We start from the raw sequence: 26,479 nt of genomic DNA, 5'->3' as shown, positions 1-26,479 counted from the left end.
ATGCTAGCGTCGCCACTGTCATCGTCTTGTCCAAAGGGGAATCGGGTCAGACTAGGAGACATACTATGTGCGTGCCTCATCAGCTGCGTACGCGAGATGGTAATATTTGGCCGGGCGAGATTTTGAGCTTCACCGAAGAAAAAGTGTTCGTTTCCACGCTTTGCATCGTCTCTCAGCCTCGCTTGCCGTCGAGTCCGCTGCCGGTCCTTGCCAGGTAATCTAACGGGCAGACACTTCAGCGACTCTCCATATGTACTCACGTTTTGGTCAATGTTGTCAAGTGTTTCCGCTGCAAATGCACGGGGTGTTCTTGACGCGGTTCATCGGAGTACACCTCCGGTCCCGCATGTGTATACGGTTGTCGGCGGGTTCCACCTAAGGGTCATGCACCTAAGCGAGCAGTGGGACGCTGCCAACGTTTTCTCCCGTGTGTACGCAACCTTCGCCCTCTCCCTCTCTCGCTGTGGGCGTGTGTGCCGCGTCTGAGGAGCCGACGGCAGCAGGCCTGGCCTCCGAGGAGAAAGATGGAGCCGGGGAGGCGTGCCCCCGAGAGAGGGGGAGAGAAGATATACACACACCAGGGGTATGGCGTCTCCGGCCAGCGCCGGCGTCTCTCTCATTAGGGTCATTAGCGGTGCGTAACGCGTGCCGGCCACGCGGCTGCCAGGTGGCGGGCCTGTCCAGGCGTGACCACCGCCGTCCAGTGATCCTCGTCACGGCCGTCCTTCTTCTGCGCCGCCGGCGTGCCGCTGCGAGGAGCGACGTCTGGCGTCTGTCTTTGCGGAGCTCCGGCATGCCGGTGATGACCTCCGATCGGCCGCTAATCATCCTGCGCCCCCCCCCTCCCCCTCCTCCTTCCCTTTCGGTGTCGACCTCGGGAGGGATCATGTCGGACCAGACAAAGGACCCATCGCCGAGTGCGCGAATAATGTGTTTGCCTGTCTTTAGGAAAAGTATACGGGAAAAAACCCCGAGACGTGAGAAGAGGCACTGAAAGACTCGCCGACTAGCCCGCCAAGAAGTACTGCCTGTTTCACTTTAGGGTGAATATGCGTTCTCTGCGCCTTTATATTGCGCCTTGAGCAACGTTCGTTGAGTCGTATACGGAGGACTGTTGCTTGCCCTCTCGGGTTCTTTCTCAGAGCTGAGATTGTGTTCTGTTCTTTTACTCTGTGGTTTTGCTTTTTTCTTGATACGCGTTGTATCATGCCATGACCCCCATCACCCGCCATGTAATAGGACACGGGCTGGCCGGACTAGGCCGGCGCCTCGAACATAATGTTTTTCGTCACCTTGTCCGAGCTAAGCGGCTAAGAACCGCCGTGCGCAGCTGATGTCGTTCAATGAGGCTGTTGTCCATCGGATGGGGCCTTGGAGCAGGCGTTCTCAGAATACGAAGGGAGCTAGAGCTTACGCTAGCTTTCTCTTTCGTGAAAAAGGGAGAAACATTTGTGACTTTAGCTGCGGTGTACTCTTCGTTTTGGTGGACAGAGGAAAGCGCTTCGGCTTGGTGTCTCACTTGTAGCGGCTGCAGTCCCGGCCGCAGTCATTTTTGTTAAGTGTTACTAGGCGTGTTTGCTGCGCTATGGCTCACCTGTATTCGTATTCGTGCGGTACAGGAAGGCAGTCGCCGCACATTAAATCTTTGACTGCAGCTGCATTGTGCTGTCTTGATTGCCATGTAGACTACGGCTGCCATCAAGACGGCCTGTATACCACGCGTCATTGCGTGGTATATGTACTACACCGCTTGTGTACACTGTATGCGTACGCTCTAAGTACGTGTACTATACACTGCAACGTCGTCCTGTGTGTCTATACCGTGTCTGCATCCTTTCCGCTGGTTCTACTCTTCCAAATGCGCTGTTTAGTTGTGTGCTGTGTGTGGACTTTCAGCTGTGGCTGGGGGCGAGCGCTTTTTAACGTCGCAAGCGTCTCTCTTTCTCTGCACTTGTAGATGATGAAATACAATGCAGCAAAAGGAAATACCTAACGTCGACATTTCTTTTCTTTTTTCTTTTATCATGCGCAGCTGGGCTTCTTCACCTACTACACGGTGACCACGGGCGCCGTGACGCCCACGGGTCCGGTGCCCATCGACAGCTTCTTCATCTACAGGCCGGACAAGCGCCTACAAGTATGGCGGTTCGTGTTCTACATGGTCCTCCACGCGGGGTGAGTTCCCTCCCTTTTTCTTGCTGTTCGCGTGTGCATCAAGTTGCTGGTCGCCGGATTTCGGTACAAGCTGCGTTTCGATAAAGCGAGGTGGTGCTACAGCGGGGACTGACTTACGGGTCATTCTTGGAGGAAGCGGCTCCATGGGGGTTGATTCCATCTGAGTCATGCATTTCTTCCACTTATTTGGCCGAAAAAACGGGGTTCGGCATGGTTTCTGGATGTAAAATTTCTCGATTGTCGCCCCCCCCCCCCCCCCATCCCCCACAAATAAATCCGCCCCTATGGTACAATATGTAGTGCAACAGTGCAGCTTCCCCCGAAGACTTTGGGAGAGACACTCCGAATTGAGCGATCTCTTCTCAGCAAGGATTTGCTGCACCCGGATATGATAATCGTTATGAATTGTCTTGATTGTGTTTACTGTTTTAGGATGTAATTACTATATTTTCGACCCAGGTATTTTCTTTTGAACTTTCCAACGTTCATTTCACGTTTTGAATTTTCTCAACTTATTTGATAATTATTGGTGCTATAGCTGTGCCTTCTATTTGACTGCTACTGTCTTGTAGTGGTCTCTTGGGCCTCAGTCGAGCTGCTTGAGCAGCTTTCAGCCCAGGAGACCATACAGCTACCTTTCTGGAAAAATAAAATTGATTGATTGATTTATTTATTGAATAGCTACTCTTGATTTCTACTTTGTAAGATTAGTGAGAAATGTTTTAAAAACCCGGCAAACCTCAATGGGCGGTCCAGGTTGTTGACCTTTGTCGTTGACCCTACCTCACTTGCCCTTCAACCGTCTTTTACCCCCTCTTACGGCAACAGGTGGATCCATCTGCTGTTCAACCTGCTGGTCCAGATGTTGGTCGGCCTGCCGCTGGAGATGGTCCACGGCTCGCTTCGCATCGGCACGGTCTACATGGCCGGAGTGCTCGCAGGTGAGGGGGATCCTACATGCTCTCTCTCTCTCTCTCTCTCTCTCTCTCTCTCTCTCTCTCTCTCCCTATCTCTCTCTCTCTCTCTCTCCCTATCTCTCTCTCTCTCTCTCTCTCTCGACCTCCTCTCTCAAGAGGCGCCGTCCTGATTTGTAATCTCCATTTTCCCCTCTCGTCCCGAGTATAGAGTGTGCTGACGCTGAACTCATACCTCTCTTTTACCCTCCTTTCATCTACTATTGCCTCATTCTCTCGGGTAGCATCGTGTGAGGCTTTTCTCTCGCCTCGTGAAACGCGCTTCGCACCTGTTGCTCGGCGACCGCGACGAAGCGCGCTGGGACAGAACAGGTAGCGCCATCTGGTAGCCGCCGAGAGCAACCGCGCCCTCTGGCGGTCGTTAACACCGCGTGTCAAATCCCGGTTACCGCGAAACTATAGACGAAAAGAACGCCCGTTGCCGGTTTTCTAACTATAATATCTTAGCCTTTGGTTGTCGCTACTATTACTACACATATGTGGCGCTGCTGTGGAATCTTCGGTTACTATCAGTTCTCAATATCGGCATCCTGTCGACATTGTTTACTTTCTCGAAAATGTGCGGGCCACTTTAACGCAGGCGCGGATCTATGCGCCTCTCTTGGAGGGGCGTTTGCGGGGAGGGTGGGGGTGCTATTTTGAGTACGCAGATCTTGAGCTTTCTTTTTTTTATTGAGTTCTTCCAAGGTGTTTCTGCATAAAATTGGTCACTGAGGAGGAGGGTGACTGCCCAGCCTCTCTTCCACTCGCAAACCCCACCCTGCTTTGACGCTTACGTCGGTCCCAAGTTGTAGAGAGCCCGAAGTACAGTTGTGATCGCTATCTAGAGACACCCCGGAAACTGCTTACGTAGGTAGCACACGTATTTTGGCAAACAAAATGTGTGAAAACTTTTGTTTTTGTCTGATTACTTTGACCTTCCTCTCTCTGTGGTGCAGGCTCCCTGGGCACGTCCGTGTTCGACACGGACGTCTACCTCGTAGGTGCCTCGGGTGGCGTCTACGCGCTGCTAGCGGCCCACCTAGCCAATGTGCTACTGGTGAGTGCCACCTGGCTCCTTCTCTTCTTTCGCCTAACTGTACACCCTCGTTTGAAGCATAGTGTCTGCGGGTACTTTAAAGGGGATAGCTAAAACAATTCCGTCCAAGTGTAGTCCTCGGTAAGCATCGATTGCTGAACCGATGAAGCTCCGTCATCGCAGGGATAACTTAAAAGGAATGAACGTCGCAAAATTCCTGCAATCGTGTGCGAGCTCTGCCGCATGGCATTTTTGTCTTACAGTGAAGCGAGCTTGGTGTGCTCCTAGTGATTGTGTTTTAACATGGAGGAAGATGTTTTTTTAACCAAAAGTGAGGCTTCACTGCAATATTTTCGGTGCCTGAAGTGCTGATGTAATAAATGTGCGGCCAGTGGCTTCATCCGGCGTAGCCGTAGTCTTGTGGCTTGTTTGCCTGGTGCAGAAAGCGAGCGTGCCTGCATGCCTTGCGTACTGTGCAGTGAAGCAAACTGTACAAGCCGAATAAATCTATTGAACACTGTACATAGCAAAAAGTTGTCGACTTGCCGCTGTATTGTGCAAGATTTGAGTAGTGGCACGTCACTTTCTAGTTGTATTTTCAGCTCACTAATTTCTGCTTTCATCCTTCGTATCAATATTTTGATGGTAGGAATAAGAGAGGAATTTTGAGATTGTATTTTTGCGAGTGCAACCATTTATTTATTTTCAATTTGTTGTTTTGCAGAACTACAACCAGATGCAGTTCGGTCTCGTGAGGCTGGTGGGCGTATTTGTGATCGGTAAGTGGTGCCTTGTTTTTTTCTTTCTTTTAGAATAAATTGTGTCCCTCGCAGTCTGAAGCAGTGCTGTTGCTTTATTCAGCTCTGCGCCAGTCTGAGTCGCCTTGCATTTTTCTACGTGTGGTGGATTCCAAGCGCATTAACGTGTCAACGTTTCTGAAATATTATGGCTGAAATGCACCCTTCCCGCATCAGGACTTATCCGCACGGAAAGTCTCGCTGCCCTCACAGCTTTGCTTTGCTGTGTAAACAGCTGTGGAACTCTGGTGTGCATAATGCCCGAATGTACGTGATATTGGCAGGTTGTGAGAAGGAGGTCTAAAAAGAGAGACCTCGCTCGTACCACCTACATATCGCGGGTTGTGTTATCGGCATCACAAGTTTACTGGATTCGTGTCATAGGGGGAAAGCTTATTACAGCGCTCCCTCACAACCCATTCACTTGATATTATTCCCAGCGGGTTAATCATGAGCACGTTTCCTCACACATGCAGAAAGTTCAGGCAACTGGCTTACCTGACTGGGTCACAATAAATATTTACGGCTTACCCGCATCGCATATACTTTTTTCTGCAGATAGACAGTACAATGCTGCTAATTCTGCTAATGGTGCTGAATTACTTTACTATTGTCTCATTACTTTTAACACAGAGTCAAACTTTGGCTGTTTGTTTACCAACATTAGAAAACATAAACCGCCAGGTGGAACATGACTATGCCTCTAAATAATTAATAATCAAGTTTCTTCGGTCATGCTGTTTTCGTTTTAAATAGGCATACAGTGGCTGTGATGTCATCTTGTACTGCAGCTCACATGAGGTGTAATAAAACGGCGATATATCGCTGCTTACCCATTTGTGATCAATCAGGTTGTTGGTGCAAGAGTTGGAGAGTATCAAAATGAGGACTGAAGCAGTGACTGTACTGCACTGTTTTATGCTTCACATGACCTGACGGTCAAGATTACATCATAGGAACCGTTCAGCTTCGAAAGTGAAACGACACGAGAGAAGAAATTCGTTTATAAATTATTTGCTGCACGTAAGCAAATTCAACGTGGTGATCTTTATGTAATAATGTCTTACGCATCGTTCCAGAGAACAAAACGCGTAACCAAAAATGTCAGTTATGCTAGTCACTGGCTATCAGAACAACCTTAACATAATAATGCGAGCTACCATATCATGCACATCTCCGTCTTTAGTTTCCAAAATTCACAAACACTACTTGTAAATAACATCCAGCTATTCCACTGATCTTACTGCACAGCAGTATTATAATGTAGTAATGTCATTGTTTTTGTTTCAACTGCTGCTACAGCGCATTTGTCTTATTTGTTCTCTGTTCTTCCTTTATGCAGCCTCTGCGGACGTCGGCTTCGCAGTCTACGACCGGTACGCCGCCGAACCTCACGGGCCGCCGGTATCATATGTGGCGCACCTGACGGGTGCACTAGCGGGCCTCACCATCGGTTTGCTGGTGCTCAAAAACTTTGAACAAAAGCTGCACGAACAGTTACTGTGGTGGGTGGCACTAGGTGTGTACGCGGCCTGCACACTCTTCGCTGTGCTCTTCAACATCTTCAACTACTGAGTGCGCAAGAGTGGCAACACGGCTTTTTAACGACCTCAAGTCTGGCAGCTGCCTGTCACCAGCAGCTGCTGGTCAAGCACGCCCTGTGTTTTTAGAGCAGCTTTTCATCAAAACATCAAGCATCGAGGAAGCGAGGAAGACCACATGCTGTGGCTGGCAAAGATCATGGCACAAAAGAGCTCCCAAGACACGCACAAAGAGGATGCATAAATGGTGCTTCCTAACTTGTTTTCCAGTCACCAATGAAGAAATGTGAGCTCACATTTCAGTGAGTCTGAGGACACGAGAAAGCTTCTGAAGACAGTCTGTAGCAGTTTTCACTGTGCATTTGGGATTCATTCAAGACAAAACAGTGAGCTGAAAAAAAAATCGGTCATGCACCCTGTCCTGGAAACATTTTGAAGCCAGTTATGCAATTGGAATCATTTATGTCATACTATGATTTCTGGAATTGTACCATTTTGTGCACAAAGCAGTGATATATGCGTGTCTGTTTCATGTATTTCAATGACTTTAACGGATATGGGAAAGTGCTGCATGTCTTCAAAAAGCCAAGAATGAGCCTTCCGACGATGGCAACAGCACCAAGCCACAAGAAGCTCCAAACCAAAGAGTCTGAAAACTGTTTTTGCCCACATTTCTGGTGACTCTCATGACTGCTGTGGAAAATAGTTTCGTCGGATTAGATCATGGCTTGAACTTCACAGCTGTGTTGGAGTAAGGCCAACACCTGAGGCACCACCGTAACATGGATCAGCACACACTGCCGTGAAAGTAGCGTATGCGACGCCGGAGCACCAGCCACTATGGCTACAGAGGAGTTCACAGCACGAGCCCACTGCCAAGCCAAGACAAGACTGCCGCACATTTGCTCGCAGCTCAAATCCTGCCACATGAAAGGAAGGAGGCGTCGTACAATTGCACAATGAAGCTCCTCAGGGATCGACGGAGACCTTCTTTAGACACAGGGCAGCTACTGTACAAGCAGCTGGGACTTTTTACACTAATACACCCACTTGTGTGGGACAACTTCGTGCAGGGTTGTGCAAATGAAAGCAAACATACTGTACTTTGCCGGTGGCATTCAGAAAGATTCTGCAGGGAAAGTCAGCTGGTCCTCAACTTTGCAGAAAGAATGAGTGGCTCTTTACATGCTTGGCCACAGACCCAACTTCTGGCATCCATCTGTGCTCTTCTGGACTGGCACGTGTGTGTTTCGGTAGGCGTGCCCAATGCGTGTCATCTGGGACTTTTCTTTAGATGACAAATATGATCTGACTGCTTTAATGTGGCTTGTCTGTACAGCACCATTCTTTGTAAGCTCGTGCACAAATAGTCTATATTTCCTCGAGGCATGCTAGAGCAGACGGTGAGAGTATATTTATTTAGATGCGCCCAGATATCTATAGATTTTTTACAACCTCCATGTCATGTACTATTCCAGATTGTAGTTATAAATCGAAAAGACTCTGTAGTTAGAAGCATGCTGTGTATATTATATTATATTTATTTATGAATTGGGGCTTGCTTCGTTTAGGAGCATAAAATGTAAACACTTCATGTCCGCAGTCCAGTTTTTGTTATCGTTCCAAATGACGTAGCTGTGTTATTGGATTGTTATCTTTCCAAATGATGTAGCTGTGCTATTGCATTGTTAGAAGGGGACAGGTTCACAAACCATTTAACATAATTAGTTAATAAAGTGTCTCACTTTGGAACGTTGACTAAAAAGAAAGCTTCCGTGCATGCAATTGAAAGCTAGCAAATTTTGTCGTTTGCTGTGAATATGTTCTTTTTGTCGTTCAATTTTTTTTACACTTCATGCTTTTTTGCTCATGTCCACAACTTCAATTACCTCATTTGCCTTTTTTTATGGCACAACATTTATAGCTTCCACATGTGACTGCCCTTTGTAGTTATTCCTGAATTGCTGACAAGACAGCCTAGATATTTTATAGACAAGCATCAGGCCGTGACGTCAAAGAGATGCAGTGCCGCTGGCGTCAGCAGCGACTTTCATTGTGTAGGCAAAAAGCGGGACCTTCCGCATTGGGTGTGCCATGCTTGCGTGTTTTTGGGCACAATTCACGACGTGCCGACAAATCGTGGTGCAGTTGGTTGAGCCGCAATGCAGAAGAGAGGAAGCGGCATAAGTATCACAAGTTTACTGCAGTCATATAGGCGAGAAAGCTACGGGCAGGGTTCGAGGAGCAAGACAGGCTCGGCGACGGACCGGCTTCGCGGCTAATTATTACCGCAGAGCTCGTGGCTTATTACACCGAGCTCACTTCGCCCCTTGGGTTATTATATGGCGTGTCTGCATTCAAATCTAATAAGTTGGTTTGTGTCTCTGACTTCGCATCATTGCTGTTCGGTCGCGTGGTGAACTGTGCAAAAATCAAGTAATGCCTGCAACTCGTTCTCATTCTGTCGTGCTCTCAGCGTAAGTTTAGACGCAATATTCTATGTGCTTGGGATCGTAAGTTGAACACAGGGGGCCATTTTCAGACGATTATCACTCGGACAACATACCGAGCATCACTTCACATGCAAAAAAAAAAAACAAAAAGCTGCTGCCAGTCGCCTTCAGCGTTCACACCGTGCCGCACTTGAAGCAGCTGACTCGGGTAGTAGCATGCACGACGGTTTTTTTCTCCGTTTTCATTTTCGCGAATTTCAACAAGTGTGTCGTTTCAACACTGGCCCAACGACGCTAGGATCTCGGCAAAGTCTCGTAGTGTTATTTCCCAAATTATCTGAATTTTCACATTGTAGGTCAATCAGAACCTGGCGAACACAGCAGATTTCATGCAGATCTAGCAGAATGTGCACACATGAATAAATTATAAAATAAGAAGCAAAATTTTATAGCTTAGCATAGTAAGCTTAATTTCATATTGAGCTCGAGGAAAACGTCTATGCATGCATTCGCGGAGCTCTCGGATCACATTTGCCTTGTTCAAAGCAGCTATAGTGTTAATTTCCATGACCTCCGGAGTGAAGCGGCTCAGTGAAAATACGAAGCACATTAAAGTTCGAAGGCAGTTTCGCTTGGCGCAGTGTAAGCGTGCTGTGTTTTGCCTGCACCTCACGTCGGTGCCGACCGCAGCGCCACCTTTGTTTGCAAACATGACGCTTGTCTATAATATAATTGTTGAAATGGCTCATAGAACACTTCTTGTGTAGCTACCGGTTTTAGGCTTCTTCAAACTTTTGCCCAGTGCAAGCTTTACAGGCGAGTATAGCGTAAACTACAATAAACTGCTTGGCACTGAGTGCAAAAATTGGTCGTTTAATATGCATGAAATTTCAGGTGCCTGCATAGTGCAGCTGATAAGGACATACTGGTTTTCTAGAATGTTCTTGGAAAAGGGCGATTTTGCCACACAGTCACACACTTCTGATTTCGTGTCATTCCTCAGATTTTGGTGCAAGCAAGTTACCACTATAGTTCTCTCATTTTTCTCAGTGACTGCTGGCCTAACTGGGCCTCTTGTGCAGGTGGACGCAATTTTCACAAGTTTCGGCAGGAATCGAAAGCTGTTGCATGCTTCGCTCTGTGGTACACGACACTGCAGTGCCCGCAGCTTGGTGTACACGAGGAAATGCATGTCTCCACTGGTGTACATAATACAGCACCACGCAGTCTGTTTTGCACAGCGCACATTCCCAAATGTTCCATTCACCAGTATGTCCTGCACTTACTGAGTAAGAGTTACTATTCTTTTTGTCATGCCGTTCCATTTTATCTTTTCAAGATACAGACGTGGCAGGTTTTTTAGTGGTTTCCAAATGTACACTGGTGTCAGCCTCCTTCACAGCTTCTCGCACTGGTTGATACCACCCAAACACACCATTTTTGCAGAGTTAGCACCAGGATTACCTGGAACATCCCTCATTTGCCGAGCTGTCTTCAGCAGTACATGCCAAGCAACGTTGCCAACAGTTTCTCTCAGTTTCTTGCAATCGCAAATAGTGTTTGCCATAAGCTATGTACTTTATATATTGACAGCAACAGCCTGAGCATCCTAACTTTGTGATTCATTATGACTACTTTTGCACAGTTTGCAGTACATGCCAGAAAACAAATAGTTATAGGTCAGACAATCTCTTTTCTTGACACAAGTTATCATGCATTAGTTACAATTGTGAGATCTGTTGAAGGCAATGACAACAGCAGTGATCTGTGTACACTGAGAACGATAAGTTCTGAGTGGATTAACAGGCTGAACTCTTGGCAGTTAAAGAAGTGTACTGTCACAACTGTCCTAGGCAGTGCCGGCATTCTGTGGTGCCCTGGGTACTCTTGGCACTAACTGTGCCCGCACTTTGTTGCTGGAGTCACACCCAAAATGTGCTATTGAGCTTTCTACTACATTCTGTTTATTTGGGCGCAACTGCTACTGGAGCACTATTGCTTTGTCTTGGTGCTGCTGTGTGTTAGACCTTGCGCCCATTGTCATTCCAGGTGTTTTCCTCATGGCACTAATGCATTCGCTCATGCGTCATGTATGCGTCAATTATTTGTTCATGTGTGTCGTGTTTGTACAGCTGTAGATGACAGAGTTTTTTTTTTTAAGCCTATTGTACAAAGTATTTATTTGAAAAAAGATTTGCAACTTTATTAAAGTTTTTTTTTCCCTTAACATGATTCTTGTGTGATTTTGTTGTTTGCCCTGTGGGTGCCTTTCGACGCAATTAAAGGAGAAGTGTTTTGGAATTGGAGTGAGAAACTTGCTGAAAGTATTTTAAAGAAAAAATGCAATAAGTAATCCTAACTCCATTACTAACTGGATCTTTGGGCAGCATGTGGACTTGAAGTCAGTACTAGATGGCTCTGGGCATGATTGCTTTGGTAATGCCAGCATATGTGCATGGTAACGGCAAACCCACTACGTCTCATATAACCGCAGATGTAATATCAGTACAGAAATGCATGCTCTTTCACGATCTGGTGGACGAAAAACATGGGTCCCGAGTATGTCTTCAACACGCCTAGTACAGCCATAGGTATAAAGTAATATTTAGAGTTGATACATCACAAAAAACCCATTTCGCAGGTCGTGCAAGTCTGTGCTAAACATTCTAGGCAGTCACCAATCAGAGCAGGCGCGCGTATGCTCAATTGTTTCCCATAGCAGCGGTCCCGATAGTGTATCAAGACAGCACTGTAGATTTTGAGGAAAGGAAATGGCACAGTAACTGTGCAATCCTCGATGGACACCTCAACTGCGCCATGAAAGAAAGGATATAAAGCGAGTGAAAAAAAATAGGTGCCGAGGTGGAGGGCTCCGGTACAATGTCGACCACATGGGGGATCTTTAACGTGCCCTGACATCGCACAGCACATGGGCTCCTTTTGACTTTCACCATCGCGGCCGCTGCGGATGGGTTCGAACCCGGGCACTCGGCTCATGTAGCCGAGCGGCCTGCCCACTGAGCCACCGTTGCGGGTACAGCACTGCATGTGGGTCTGCGTCTTTTGCGAACACCTGCCGCGGTGACTTAGCGGCATGGTCACTGGATCGGTTGCCGTCTGTAGCGGCTCATTTCGACGAAGCCGAAATGCCAGAACGTTGTACGGTGTCCCTCAAAATTCGCATGTACGGTTTCGTGGCGCTAAAAGAGCTGTCTACTGGATTTTATCGACTATTTTTTCTCTGCGGCTGTAGTAAGATATTTGCCCAAATAAACGAATATACGCTGAGGGACCAGTCAGAAATTGAGACTTTTTTCAGGTTTTTTGCGGGGAAAGTAAATGGCACAGTATGTCTCGCATCTCGGCAGACACCTGAATCACGCCGGACACCTGAACCGCGCCGTAAGGTAAGGGTTTAAGGAGGGACTGAAAAAGAGAGAGGTGCAGAGACATCGCACAGCACACGAGCGCCTTCGCATTTCGCCTCCATCGAAACGCGGCCGCCGCAGTCGGGTTAGAACCCGGGTACTCCGGATCAGGGTACTCCGGACCGAGCCAACGCGGAGGCTTACGTTAAAATGAAAACTCAGGATTCAGAGTTGGTGTGGCATAAAGGCTGTGCTTAAAAGGGATAAATTTCCAATAGTATAGCTTCAGCACAGCCAGACAGCCGTAAGGCCCAAATAGTAACGCGCTGTCGTTGCTACCGCTGGCGTGTTTGCCTTTCGTAGTTAACGTTAGATGTGGTGCTACCCCCCCCCCCCTTCCCGCCCAGTAAAGATTCGAGAACGACAATCCACTAGACGGTTGCTCTTGTGGTAAAGCGAGTTTCGGCGAATCCTAGACTGACGCGAAATTCGGAATGAAACTCTACTTATCAATTTATATGGAACACAATAAAGCCATAGAGTGAAGTCACTGAGCTCGGTCCAATCAGCGATTGGCATTTTTGCCAATCAGTGCGGCGCGTTGCCATGACGTGACTATATATATATATTCTACCAATCACCGTGACTCATTGCAGCTGGTGGGCTACGCCGGCGTCAACGTCGCATAAACGGGAAACGTGGCCTTAAGGGGTAGACACACCAAAAACGTTTATAGGCTCCCCGCCGGGGTGGCTCAGTGGTTAGGGCGCTCGACTACTGTTCCTTAGTTCCCGGGTTCGAACCCGACCGCGGCGGCTGCGTTTTTATGGAGGAAAAACGCTAAGGCGCCCGTGTGCTGTGCGATGTCAGTGCACGTTAAAGATCCCCAGGTGGTCGAAATTATTCCCGAGCCCTTCACTACGGCTCCTCTTTCTTCCTTTCTTCTTTCACTCCCTCCTTTATCCCTTCCCTTAGGGCGCGGTTCAGGTGTCCAACGATATGGGACAGATACTGCGCCATTTCCTTTCCCCAAAAACCAATTATTATTATTATTATTAGGCTAGGTGGCTAGGTAGCGAAAGCTGCCGCCCGATACAAAGGGTAAAGCCATTATCATCCATCCATTCATGCAAAAGCATCACATGGCATCACCGACAGTTGGCCGCCCCTCGTTCGTGGAATGGAGCAGCAAACTGCGGGTGAGTACGTTACTCTGTTGCGAGGCCGTGTGGAAGCCCTTTTATTGTTTCACGACCGCAAAAATGGCGGCGGCGGCACCCCCCGACGGAAGCGCCTACAGGAGGCCCAACGTCGGCGTCGACAGGTGCGCTTTCCCGTCTCTTCCTTGCGGCTGTGCTTTGCTGCCCCGCGGCCACCGCAGAAAGCGCTTAGGACGCAAGCTCGCCTGGAAGCCACGCGTGGACGAAAACTTATTTCTTCATCTATTAACGCGCTGCCCTGTTCGCCGTTGCCGTGCTTCGGGCGGGGCAGCGACGTTGTAACGGCACACCCGGCGCCGCAGGGTTGCCAGGCAGACGGCAGGCATGGCGAAACGACGCGAGACAGGACGACGGAAAGGCGGCAGGGGTCGCGGCGCCTGGGAAAGCTGGCGATACTGGGCAAGAGAGATAGGAGGCGTGTTCTGCGGTCCCTCGATGGCAGTGTCCGGGCTTCGGGCAGCACCGTCCCATCCTCGCCCTCCTCTCTGCGACCCCTGCGGTGGTGGTGACGTGCCAATTGTCGTCGTCGCCGTCGTCCGTCGCCGTGCCAGCTCATCTGCGCAGAAGGAAAGATAAAATGATGTAACCAGATTGCGCAACATGGTAGTGATAAGCAGTGATTGGATGCTGGAACGGAAGAAAAAAAAATGCTTCCTCTAGTCTGGTGCGCGTTAACTTTACAAACGTTCTTTGCGCAGATCATTCCAAAATAAGCGCTCCTTGAATTGTTGCGTGCACCTGAGGGAAGCTGAGAGCGATAGCGCGAGCTCTCGGCACTTGTTTTCAACAGCCAAAAGAGAAAGTGTTTTGGCATGTGTGTGTACAAGATAGAAAAGTCTCATGGATGATGATGTTTTTAAGGCGCAAGGGCAGCTTTTGGCCAATGAGCGCCGTGGTACAAAGTATTTCTTTTTGTAGCGATAGCTACACTACGCTGGCACTTCGAGCCTTCTGCGTGGCACCCCTTGAGCTCCGTGGCGGTGCCGTGGCTGGTCACGTGTTTGGTCACGTGGTGCGGAGCAGCTGCCAGCGCACCCGAAACCGAGTGGGGGAGAGAGCGAATCCACGTCCAGGGACGAAGATGAAGAAGGAACGCCCAGCGAAACGGAGCGGCGAAAGACTGACTTTGCAGTTCGACTGAGCGAGTTCCACTCGGCCAGGTGTAGCTATCGCGTCGCTCCAGGTTTAACCAGAGCTAAACCACAGCCATTTTTTTTTCACTCTACACAAGGTGGAGACATTCCGAAGAGAAGCCGGGCAACAGGTCATGGGAAAGTTTGTACCCCCTGTATCGCCGAAGGAACCCTGCGGCACTGTGCATTGGGCCCCGCACTTTCGCATACGAGGCGGATGCTCAAACCACTATGCCACAGCTACGGTACAGTCGCTTACGTGTGTCCACACACGTAAGCGTCAGATGAAACTCGAACAGGATTAATGAAACCGAAAATCAAAAGTACAAAAATATTGGTCGCTGGATAAGAATAGAGACGATGTGCATTAAAACTTCGACGTAGTGGTCTTCACACCATAAAAGTGTAACTCTAGTGCGCTAGTGTTCATTTTCCATCGGCTAAGGACAGGGGTAACTGGAGAGACATGGGAGAGAGGCCTTTGCCCTGCAGTGGGCGCAGTCAGGCTGTGATGATGATGATCTTATTTTGCTATTCCCGCGGCAGTGTTCTCCGCGTTTCTTTTCACGTTGATAGCAGTGATGTTGAACTGTGAAGCACGCTGTATTCATATCTTCTATGTCTAGTGAAATTGTCTGCAGCGCTAGAGCGTCGCGTCACGTTCCTAGCAGTAAATCAGCTACTACTACTACCGCGAGCCACGAGGTTCAAGACAGCTTTCTGAGCGCATAGCGAACGCGTCGACTTGGATAGCCAATCATTCAGAGAACGCGTAACCCATTAAGCATGGCCGACGACAGCTTACGTCCAGTCTGTGATTATCATCATCAGCCTGACTACGCCCACTGCGGGGCAAAGGCCTCTCCCATGTCTCTCCAGTTAACCCTGTCCATTGCCAGCTGCGGTATCTCATCCGCCCACCTAACCTTCTGCCGCCTCCTGCTACGGTTGCCTTCTGTTGGAATCCACTACGTTACCCTTAAGGACCAGCGGTTACATTGCCTTCGCATTACATGCCCTGCCCAAGCCAATTTCTTCCTCCTGATTTTGACTAGGATGTCACTAACGCGCGTTTGTTCCCTCACCAGCGCCATGAAAACCTTCAGCGTGCAGTTGGGAGCCGCAGCGCTCCCTAAATATAAGTTCCTCTCATGGTAACTGTCCAGTGCAGTGACCTCTGAATTTCATCCACTCAACTGTCTTTTCTGGTCACACACATTTTCATAGCACAGCAGGGGTTTTTTCCACAAAAGAAAAGCAGTGCAATGCAACTCCAAGAGCTGCTCATAAGTCCTCGAACAATACCTATCTACTAAAAAAAAGAAATAGGAAGGAGCACCTGCGGGCGGTGGCCCTATGGCGCGGCGGACGGGGTAGCGGCGGGCTCGCCCGCTCCGGCGACGTCCACGGCGTCGGCCGTCGGCGGCGCTGGGGCGTCCTTGGGCGGCGCGCCGAGCCCCATGCGCTTGATATCCGAGATCTTGGCGAGCACCACCTCCTCGTCCTGGTCGCGGGGCACGCCCTTGTACAGGAGCCAGTTGTCGTCCTCGAGCACGGCCAGCGCGTACGCGGCCGCCACGTGCAGGCCCAGGTGCTTGCGCAGCGTGGTCGCCGCCTCGGGCAGGTTCAGCAGCTTCATGTACGGCCCGTCCGCGCCCAGCCGCTGGTACGCCCACAGGAACGCCTGCGCATCGCGGTGGACGGCACAACAGAGGCTGCAATTAAACGCGAGTCAGTGATACTCCACTTGAGTTCCAGAGGAGAAAAGACAACCGAAGGTCTGTGTACGGTAACAAGAAGGGTAGCAAGGGGCGGGCATAGCGTAACCGCGGACAGCAGAGTCAAGTGCGTAGGTGAGGGAATCATGATGGGATAAGGTAGCCAAGGCTGGTGCGGGACAAAGCTGGGTGCTTGTGACGAAAGCCCTCTCTTGCATCTGTAGCCAGTGATGACGTGTACTACATTGTGAGATAGCGTTGCTACAGAAAAGAGAACAGTGGATACTGTAGCTAAATATAGCTGAAGCAGGTCTTGCAAGTTTTATGCACAAAGGCGCAGCAAAGATTGGAGTTGACTGTCTCAAAGTCTACTCCATTGAATCTGTTGCTAAGAAGTCTCAGGGAGGAACTAAGGTCACCAGGAGAGATCAGTGTCTTGTCACCCTTTACGTGCCATGCACCCAGCCAGAATTGCGCACACTGCTCTTGATTGGCACCGCCAACGGTACTGACAGTTCGGGCACGCACCTGCAGGCGATCGCCCCTGGCGCGCAGCTCGGGGATGACGTCGAGCACCCAGGAGTTTCGTCCTCCCAGGAACTCGAGTATGAGGTGCACGTGCTTCATGCCCGCGAAGCGCCATCCCACGGACACGTACTCCTGCACCTGCTGCATCGGGCCCTGCGACCGGGACCAAAGGCAGAAGGGATATGTCACTCAACAAAACACAGCCTGTTGGCCGAGTGATAGATCCACAGAGGAACTGCATAACGAATGCAAGTATGGATCGATACATGAATCCATATAAGATCCAGTACAAATGGTTCTCTACACAGGATACGCGTGCCCTTTGCGGCGGGCGAGAACATACTGTGTATCTGACCGGAAAACAAATAACAAAGAAGGAAGAGAGGATGAGAAAAAAAAAAACTTGGACGTACAAAACCCTGGCTTCCCACGTGCTTGACGCCCGCGGTTTGTCAGGGTCCCTCACCGCGCGCTGAAAGCTCTCTCCTCCCCACCCCCTCCCCTTACTCTTACCCACACCACTACGCCACACTGCTGTATGCTTCCATTACTGCGCCAGAGTGAGAACTGAAAGATGTCCAATGGTCACAGACTGTACTGCCAGTGCTATAAGAAAGTACGAAACTCCTCCAGCTTGCTTGAGAAAGAGAAGTCCTCTTGTGAAGAGGTGCTCATCCTTCAGTGCGCATTTCTCGTATACTATCCCACCATTTGCTGGCGCGCGGGCAAGCGTAGCGGTGGGCGGCAGAAACTTAGGTGGGCGGATACGATTAAGTCTGCGGGGATACGGTGACCGCAGCTGGCAAAGGACAGAGTTACCGAAGAGACCTGGGAGAGACATTTGCCCTGCAGTGGGAGTGGTCAGGCTGATGATGATGATGCCAAGGTGGGCAGTTTGCTCGCAATCCGGTGGGCAGGTGGTGATGGCATCACAAGGTCACGTGGCTTAGGTGGCTTCTCTGGGAATTTTTCGTGGATTTTTCGCGCACGGCCAACGACGACGACATTTCGGTGACACGGGGCCCTTAACGCTGTCGCGTTAACAAGAGATGCCCCCTTTTGAAGCACCCAGAAGCTGTCCGGCAGCTCGCGACGAGCAGTGTGTGCGGCGTACATACGTATACGGACATACCTGGAACTGCGTCTTGAGCAGGGCCCTGCACAGCGCCGCCCTGGTGTGGGGCCACTGCTCGCCGAAGCGCGAGATGGCGTCCGTCTGCTCCTCGCCGTAAAGCGGCACACGCGGCGGCTCCGAGACGCCCGGAAAGAGCTCGACCAGGTCGTTGACGCGGTTCTGAAACCAGTCGGTGCACAGCCTGGAGCCCCGCGCCCGCGGCAGGTTGCACAGCATCAGGCTCAGCAGCAGGTAGAAGTCGTCCATGGTGGCCTCCGGCGGGCCATCCGCCCCCAGGGAGCGCAGCTGGCGCCGCACGAACGCCGAGCTCACGTGCACCTCGTCCAGCCACACGCCGTCCAAGTCGCTGGCGCGCAACACCTTGGAGCGGGAGCGTTGCCTTCCATGAGTCTCACTTAACCCAAAGCAAGATGGGTGGTCGCGCTCTGCAAACAATCGCAACTCAAGTGCACTGTTTTATTTCGACCACCTGGGGATCTTTAACGTGCACTGACATCACACAGCACATGAACGCTAAGGCGCCCGTGTGCTGTGCGATGTCAGTGCACGTTAAAGATCCCCAGGCGGCCGAAATTATTCCGGAGCCCTCCACTACGGCACCTTTCTTCTTTCACTCCCTCCTTTATCCCTTCCCTTACGGCGCGGTGCAGGTGTCCGCCGATATATGAGACAGATACTGCGCCATTGCCTTTCCCCAGAAACCTACTACTACTACTACTACTACTACTATTATTATTATTATTATTATTATTATTATTATTATTATTATTATTATTATTATTATTATTATTATTTGATCCTTCATAAATAAGTTTGCAATGCGTTTCAGGACGAGCATCACACCCTTTCTGATCGTACTGTAACCCTCGCACCTCTTTTAGTGAGAGTTGCTTTCGCCATTTTAATACGGAAACATTAGGAGGATCATGAAGGCGAGAACTGTCCGAAGGCGTCAGTGTGAAGCCTTTCTTTGAAACAGGTCAGCGCTAAAAAATACGAACGCAAGGCGAAAGAACGAAGACACGTGTTATTCTTTTTTAGCGCTGACCTGTTTCAAAGAAATGCTTAACCAACTAGCCCAACACCAAGTTTTACTAAAGTGTAAAGCCTGGTCCATAGCCTCCTATATTTGCTATGCCTGGACTCAATCTTCAAATTTCCGGGGGTGGGCCTGCCCAATTTTTGGATGTGGGCCAATTCCATTTTGAGACTAGGTCAAGCGCCTGTCGTCCACCCGAACACACCCAGATTCACCGGCAGTCAAATTCGGCCAAGGTCATGGCAAGGGCAAATTTCAGGTGTTCAGGGCAAGGGCCCCGTAGGAGATGCGCCACATACTACTTTTCAGGAACCGACCACACTTTTGTCGATTATTGCCAAGGTTACTTCAAGGTGAAATTTCGGGTGGTCCGTTCCATATCTGGGCTCGGGCCACGCTGGGGACGTGCCGTACTACCTCTAAGGAACGCACAATTCAAATTTAGTCGATTTCGGCCAAGGTCCCTTCAAAGTTTTTTTTTGGGTGGTCCATGCCATATTTGGACATGGACCACGTTGGGGACGTGCCATGCTACCTCCTAGGAACACACCATTCATTCTTCGTAGATTTCGACTTAAGGTCACTTCGAGGTCAAGTTTCGGGTGGTCCACGCCATATTTGGGCATGGACCATGTCAGGGTATGCCACAATCACAAGCCCAACCTTCAGAGCCATTGCCAAATCTCTGCACAGCTGTTTTTACAGCCGCTGCAAATTGAGTCGGTCACGCGTCAGGAGGCTTCACTCATCCCACGGCTTTCGCCGAGAACGCATCTAGAAGTCCTTTCGCACTAAAAAACAAGCTCGGCGCTCTCATACTAGTGTTTCCGTTATTAACGTAGCACGATTTAACTCTCTGTTGCGTCAGCGTTTTTAACAAGATCCCAACGCGCCAAGGTCCTGACGACCGTTATCGAACCAGATTTGATCGAGCGTCGCAATGCATTTACCTTCATGCTCGCGAAATGCCCTCCGCCTGTCGTTGTTGTGGGAAAGTGTGTTTCCAGACGTTTCCCGTCGCCACAAGGAAAGGAACGCAGTTAGACATGCCAGCTCGTGTCTCGTCGTCGTCCGGAGTGTACGCAAAATGCAAATGTTTAACAAGGAAAGAAAGGCCGCAGCAAATGTCAGACTCTCGGTGGACATCAAGCCATTCATAAGGAGGGAATGAAAGGAGGAAGAGAAAATTGTAAGTTGTGGGGTTTAACGTATCGGTGCGACACGTGGCCTAAGAAGGATGTCGCAGGAAGCATTTTATTAGCGCGACAGCGTTAAGGGCCCCGTGTCGCAGAAAAGCCGGTGTCGTCGTCGGCGTCGGCCGTGAACGAGAAATCCCTCCTCCTCCCCTTCTCCTCCTCGCAATGTACGCCACTGCCCCAACAGACGGCGCGCGACTGCAGCGCCTCCCTTTGCGCGCTCGCGGTGCTATCTGACATGACGTCACACCGCGCGGCTCCCCGCCGCCGTTTGGTATGACGTCACACCGCGTTAATCACCCGAACCGCGCGTCGTCGCATGCGCAGCATTGCGTATAAAAAGCGGAGATGTAATCGGCGGTTGTATCGCAACACTTGATATGGATGCACAGAAGGAGAGTCCAGCCGCTGCTAAAGGGCGGTATAGACAAGAGAACATTAACTCTTCCGATCCTGAGGTTGTCGCCTGGCAGTTGGCTACTCAACAAAGAGAGAATGAACGTCAAAAGGCGAAGAGAGCGGCGGAGACGCCCGAACAGAGAGAGGAACGCCTTGCCAAACGGAGACGCCAGACTGTCGAGCGTAATAGACGCCGCATAGCCGCAGAGATCGAGCCTATGGAAGGCGTCAGTCAACGGCAACCAACCGAAGAGGATGTGAAGGCCCGTCGTGTGACTGATCACACCATTCGAGTTACCGAAAGTGCATCTGCGACCCGGACATTTCAAGGGGACATGTCTCTCATTGCTAAACATGCAGTGCCAACAACAAGCACAGCCAGGGAAACGTACCTACCGCTACGTATATCATGGCATAGCATAGCTAAGCCACTGCCAATTTTTTTTACCGACCAATGGTTATTTAACTTGCGCTAATACAGCACACACAAGGACGCCTTTCGCCTCCATCGAAACGCGGCCACCATGGCTGCGGTCCGATCCTGCGACCTCAAGCCGAGCACCGGAACGCCGTAACCACAGACCACTCGCGTTACACTTTGGCTATAGTTGGAATACAGAAGAGAACCCGACCGCGGCGGCCGCGTCTCTATGGCAGCGAAACGCAAAGGCGCCCGTGTGTCGTGCGATGTCAGACCACGTTAGAGGTTGTAGCTTCACGTACGTAAAGAGTTCACGTACGCAAACGTGAGAAGTCTACGCAGCATACGTGCATGTAGCTTCAAACCCTTTTAGTTGCACGTACGCGGCAGGCGCCGCGCGTTTTTCCTAGCGCCATCTACTGAGAGATGCAGACACTGCTGTAGCCACTCTAATACAAGACGAGTCAAAGCTAAGCCAGTCGAACTGCGTCGGAGCGCTGCTTCGTTAGACTCAACAGCTGCGAAATCGCCTTTATATCTGAAAAACAAAAGCTATTTGTCCCTTGAAACTTTATGCAGGGTAATGGGCAAATCGAAGGCGTATACAACAGTTTAGAACACGATATCGCGTCGAGGGATTAGCGACGAAGCTGTTATCGCTGTGAAGCGGCGGGCAGGGCGCCGCCATGTTTGTCAACGCTATGTACGCAAGCAACGCAAAGACCGCAACGTAAAAATCCGAATGTCACGTACGTACGGGAGGCTCGCGCATACCCTTTGCGTTCTGCGCATGCGCACTGGTCACCCGTAAGGGCTCTACGTACGTGAAGCCTCTACGTACGTGAAACTAAAACTCTCTAATGATCCCCAGGTAGTCGAAAATATTCCGGATTCCTCCACTACGGCACTTCTTTCTCCCCCCCCCCCCTCATTTCTTTCACTCCCACCCTAATCTTCCCTCACTGCGCTGTTGTGGTGTCCACCGAGAAGTGAGACAGTCAGTGCTCCATTTCCTTTCCTCAAAAACTTAATTTTCTGGACATTTAACCCCACAATTAGCAATTTCTTTAGGATAGAACACAGTACGGGTACCGTAAAAAAGTGTGATGTGCTATTGTATAGTATGGCACGGTCCGGTATGGCACGACATGCTATGGTATGGTATGGAATGTGAGATATCACGCCTAGAAGTTGTCCTTGGCTATTCGAGATGCCTTAGTGGGAGCGTATACGAATTCCAGCCGCCGTGCACTGGCATCTCCCAGTACACGGGTAACTAATGTATTTCACCCTTCACGTTAAATAACCTCACACCTGCCAAGGGAAATCGAGCGGCCGTGCTCAAACGGTCGAAATTTCCGGAGCACTTCACTATACGGCGTCCCTCATAGTCCGAGTCGCTTTGGGACGCTGAACCCCCACAAACCATCTGCATTTCGCCCTCGGTGGAAACGCGGCCGGGATCGATCGCGCCTCTGTGCAGCTCAGCAGCCACCGAATGCGCAGAATCGGCTGGTATAGTAGTGCCACATACCTGTCGGTAGCCGGCCTCGCAGACCACCTTGAAGAATCCGAGCAGGCAGGCGACCGCCGTCGCCGGGTCCCGACCCTGGGTGACCAGACGCACGCAGCGCGGGTCGAACTTGCCCAGCGGCGGGAACACGTACACGGTCTGACGGGGCATCGCGGGGGCCAGCATGTCGGCCGCCATCATCGGAGCCGACATCATGGCGGCGTCCTCTCCTTCTTGTCCCGAGGCGAGGAAACCCTCCACTCCGAGATACTCGCAGAGGTACTGGTCCCGAGATGCTCGCCCTACGACGAATCCAGCGCGGCTACTTTTCAGCGACATAATCGCCGTCCGGCCGGGACTCCGCTCTCAACGTGTACACGTCTTGCAGGTCAGCGAGGAATAACCGCCTCAAAGAACGGGACACGCCGCAAAGAACAGAGCGCTGCCGTACGCGTCGACTGACCGAGGCTCAAGAAGCGTCGCAACTGGCGCCCTCGCGAGGCAAGTCGCGTCTCTAGCGTTCGTCCAGCCTTGCGTTCCAAACTCGGGACGCCGAGAGCCTCTTGCGTAGTCCCGGCGCAGGCAACGCGTTAAAGGTTCCTTGCAGCCTTAACAGGCCGCCGCGGTGGCGCAGTGGTTATGGTGCTCGGCTGCTGATCTGAAAGATGCGGGTTCGATCCACTAACGCTATCGCGTCATATCCTTAAGGTGGAGGAAGTACCCCAACCAATTTTTCTTGGAATTTTGTAATGCACTGATTACTTTTAAGGAGAAAGCTTTATTGGTCGCAAACTCGCGATTTCGCCGTGGCACACCATCGAGGCACGTGACGTTACAACGCGCGCCTCGCCGCGGAAGGTTACTGCGCTTCGCGCGCTCGCCGCGCCATCTGGCATGACGTCACACCGCGCCGCTCGCCGCCGCCGCCGTTTGGTAGGACGTGACACCGCGTTCCTCGTCTTTGCGCTCGCCTCCACTCGCTTCGACAGCTGCGTCGCATGCGTGATAAGACGTCACAGGATTGAAAAGGAGAGCGGGCGTGCGCCGCAACCACAGTTGAGGCGACAGTATGGACGGCGACCATTCTGATAAGCTGGAGGAGACCTGGAATCGACAGACGAACGAGGTGAAGAGGAAACGATTCGCCCAGGAAACAGACGAACAGCGCGCCGAACGACTGGCTAAACGCCGCCGTGAATACGCAGCCGCGAGACAGGCACGTTTCTCGACCGCTAGCAGCAGCGACAGCAGCCGGAGGAGAGACCTGAGTCCTGCTTCACTGAAGACGGCCCGTGATGAACGATGGAATGCGACCAGGAGACTTCAGCGGCGGGCTCAAGAAACCGAGGAACAACGTGCCGTTAGCCTAGAGAGTAGGCGTATGAGTGACGCGACCCCTTCACTCCGTGGATAGCCTCGGTGCTGAAATCAAACATGGACCTACAGGTCATACTGGATGTTTATGCCTGTGCTTCATACGTTGTGGAATATGTGAACAAGGCCAACCGGGCAGTTTCACACTTGCTTTCGCTACGTATATCCTGGCATAGCCGAGCTAAGCCACTGCCATTTTTTTGCAAGGGGTAGCGTACTCAGTAATCCAATATGGCTATTGAGCACAAAGGCGTTTTCGCATTTGTTGTTGTTGTTAGTGGCTCCTAATTATTAAATAACAGTGGAAGGATAATTTGTTGCTAGCCGCGGCATCTGCCATCGGAACCAGAGGCACCTGAGCTGCGGCTAGCGGGAATAAAAGGACAGGGAGAGGGAGATGACAGGGGGAAGCGATAGCAAGAAAGGATAGCGGTATGGGGGTAATATACACTATGTGCAAATGCACAATATTTTTGCATTTAGCCTCCATCGAAATGCGGCCGTAGAGGCCGGCATTCAATCAGACGTTCTCGTTCTCAGCAGCCGATCGCGCACAAAGTTTCACCAAATTCCAGAAACGCTGCTGCCCATCAACGAACAGGACAGCTCCGAGAGCAGGGCAACATTGACTTTGTTTTGATTACCTAAGCAGTTTTCACAACACCCGTGCCTGCCCAGGTCCCATCGCAACAGGCTACCGACTACAAACGCTGCGTCTAATCTTACCGGTTTCCTAAAGTGAATGTTTTACTGGCCTATAGTCAAGCCAAGGTCATCGGCGCCGCAATTTGACCTTCAAGTGGAGGAGCGGTGGAGGTGTGGCAGCCACGTGACATATCACGTCACTCGCCGCAGCTGAAACCGCGCGCTGCCGCCATGCCGACCGCCGCCTTGGCAGCTGCGGCCACGTGACTAACCACGTGACTAGCCGTTTGCTGGAAAAAGGAGCCGGCGCCTTCTCGCGGCATTCGCATTGCAGTTCCCGCTATGGACGGAGGGAGTCAGCCGGAGCCGTCTACGTTGTCGGGACGATTCCGCTCGCTGAACCACGCTTAGCTGAGCTAAACAGCAACCATTTTTAGCGCAGTGGAACCAAACATGCTGCACATGCAAATGATTTTCGCACTGAGCATACCTGACCATGGGGCTGAAACAGATTCGAGACGTGTTTATTTCTACACGCAACTGAAAAACTCGCACTGCCAGCTGTCTGGGATTGCGTGCGAACTAAAACAACTCGCGTGCGTATAGCACTTTTTTTTGAGCTCACAAACACAACATGAACTGCCTCCGACTCGCCCGGTTTTCTATGATGTTCACACTCCGTTCAGGCCTGGGAGTGTCGGCGATTACTCAAAGCACCTAGTGTTGAAATCAGTCGTTACGGGCAACGACTCGCCTTCTATATGATGGAAGCCCTTGCGCATGACGACGGCCTTTTAAATACTACTCTCACTGCGGGTTAAAACAACTTCGCAAGACGATCTCGGAAAAAAAACAGCGGCTACTCAAACACTGAGGTGGTTGAAGCCGCAGAAGAGTGGGACACACAACCTCCAGACAGGGCTTCGGATCATCGCGAACAGCAAAGGAGGATCGAAATTAGCCCAACACCGACAGAACTAATCACACAACACCACACGTTTAGCGTAAAAGCGCTCGTTGCAACGTTGGGCAGGTTGTGCACTCCGCCTCAGACGCCGCTCTCACAACATGCACGTATATACTACATAGTCTCGCCCAACTAGTGAGAACTTGCCAGTGGGAACCTGGTGCGGCACAGGCGGCTACAGGTCGAATTCCCGAAACTCTACGATATTACCGTATGACGATATTGCGTTGCTTAAAGCGGGAAACATGACGGGAAATGGTAAACCGGTTTTACAGAACCGAAAACAGCGTCTCCCCTAGTTGTCGTCATCTCTCATAGATGGCGGAAGGTTATCTCGCGCCGCTAACGCTTCCGCAGCATTTCCAGTTTCGGTCTTCAACTGCTCACCGCGAAGGCGCCCGTATGCTGTGCGATGTCAGTACACGTTAAAAATTCCCAGGTGGTTGAAATTATTCCGGAGCCGTCCACTACGGCACCTCTTTCTTCCTTTCTTCTTTCACTCCCTCCTTTATCCCTTCCCTTACGGCGCGGTTCATGTGTCGGCCGATATGCGAGGCAGATACTGCGTCATTTCCTTTCCCCAAAAACCAATTATTATTAACGGCTGACCGTGATGTCAAGAGCTCGAGCCTAGGGAAGTTCGGTGTCAGTGCACACCAGGCCCAAGCCGGCATCGCTGTCAAGCGAGTGTTAATAATTGGTTTTTGGGGAAAGGAAATGGGGCAGTGTCTCGCATATCGGCGGACACCCGAATCGCGCCGTAAGGGAAGGGATAAAGGAGGGAGTGAAAGAAGAAAGGAAGAGAGAGGTGCCGTAGTGGAGGGCTCCGGAATAATTTCGACCACCTGGGGATCTTTAACGTGCA

General features: G+C 50.8%; 2 protein-coding genes across 4 annotated transcripts in view; one reads left to right on the top strand and one right to left on the bottom strand.

The window, feature by feature from the left end:
- The window catches only part of LOC144101037 (protein rhomboid-like), a 240,272-nt gene extending 230,692 nt beyond the window's left edge, over window positions 1–9,580 (top strand). The window contains exons 4-8 of one of the 3 annotated variants that reach the window (XM_077634046.1): window positions 2,033–2,175; window positions 3,004–3,116; window positions 4,088–4,188; window positions 4,892–4,946; window positions 6,307–9,580. In XM_077634046.1, the coding sequence (XP_077490172.1) occupies window positions 2,033–2,175; window positions 3,004–3,116; window positions 4,088–4,188; window positions 4,892–4,946; window positions 6,307–6,539 (645 nt within the window). In that variant the 3' untranslated portion in view covers window positions 6,540–9,580. The remainder of the gene's footprint in view (window positions 1–2,032; window positions 2,176–3,003; window positions 3,117–4,087; window positions 4,189–4,891; window positions 4,947–6,306) is intronic. The other 2 variants (XM_077634047.1, XM_077634048.1) reach the window with 2 other exon arrangements.
- Window positions 9,581–13,562: 3,982 nt separating this feature from the next.
- Window positions 13,563–23,119, bottom strand: LOC144100119 (uncharacterized). The gene is made up of 5 exons (XM_077633152.1): window positions 22,650–23,119; window positions 18,058–18,420; window positions 16,926–17,078; window positions 16,019–16,363; window positions 13,563–14,102 (listed from the first exon to the last, which is right to left on the bottom strand). Exons 1-4 carry the CDS (start codon window positions 22,965–22,967, stop codon window positions 16,034–16,036), a joined length of 1,164 nt encoding a protein of 387 aa, XP_077489278.1. The 5' UTR covers window positions 22,968–23,119; the 3' UTR covers window positions 13,563–14,102; window positions 16,019–16,033.
- Window positions 23,120–26,479: the final 3,360 nt, after the last annotated feature.

Source organism: Amblyomma americanum, chromosome 8 (genome assembly GCF_052857255.1).
Source record: "Amblyomma americanum isolate KBUSLIRL-KWMA chromosome 8, ASM5285725v1, whole genome shotgun sequence".
Taxonomy (NCBI): domain Eukaryota; kingdom Metazoa; phylum Arthropoda; class Arachnida; order Ixodida; family Ixodidae; genus Amblyomma; species Amblyomma americanum.
The sequence above is the reverse complement of the archived record's forward strand: the minus strand, read 5'-3'. Positions and strand labels throughout refer to the sequence as shown.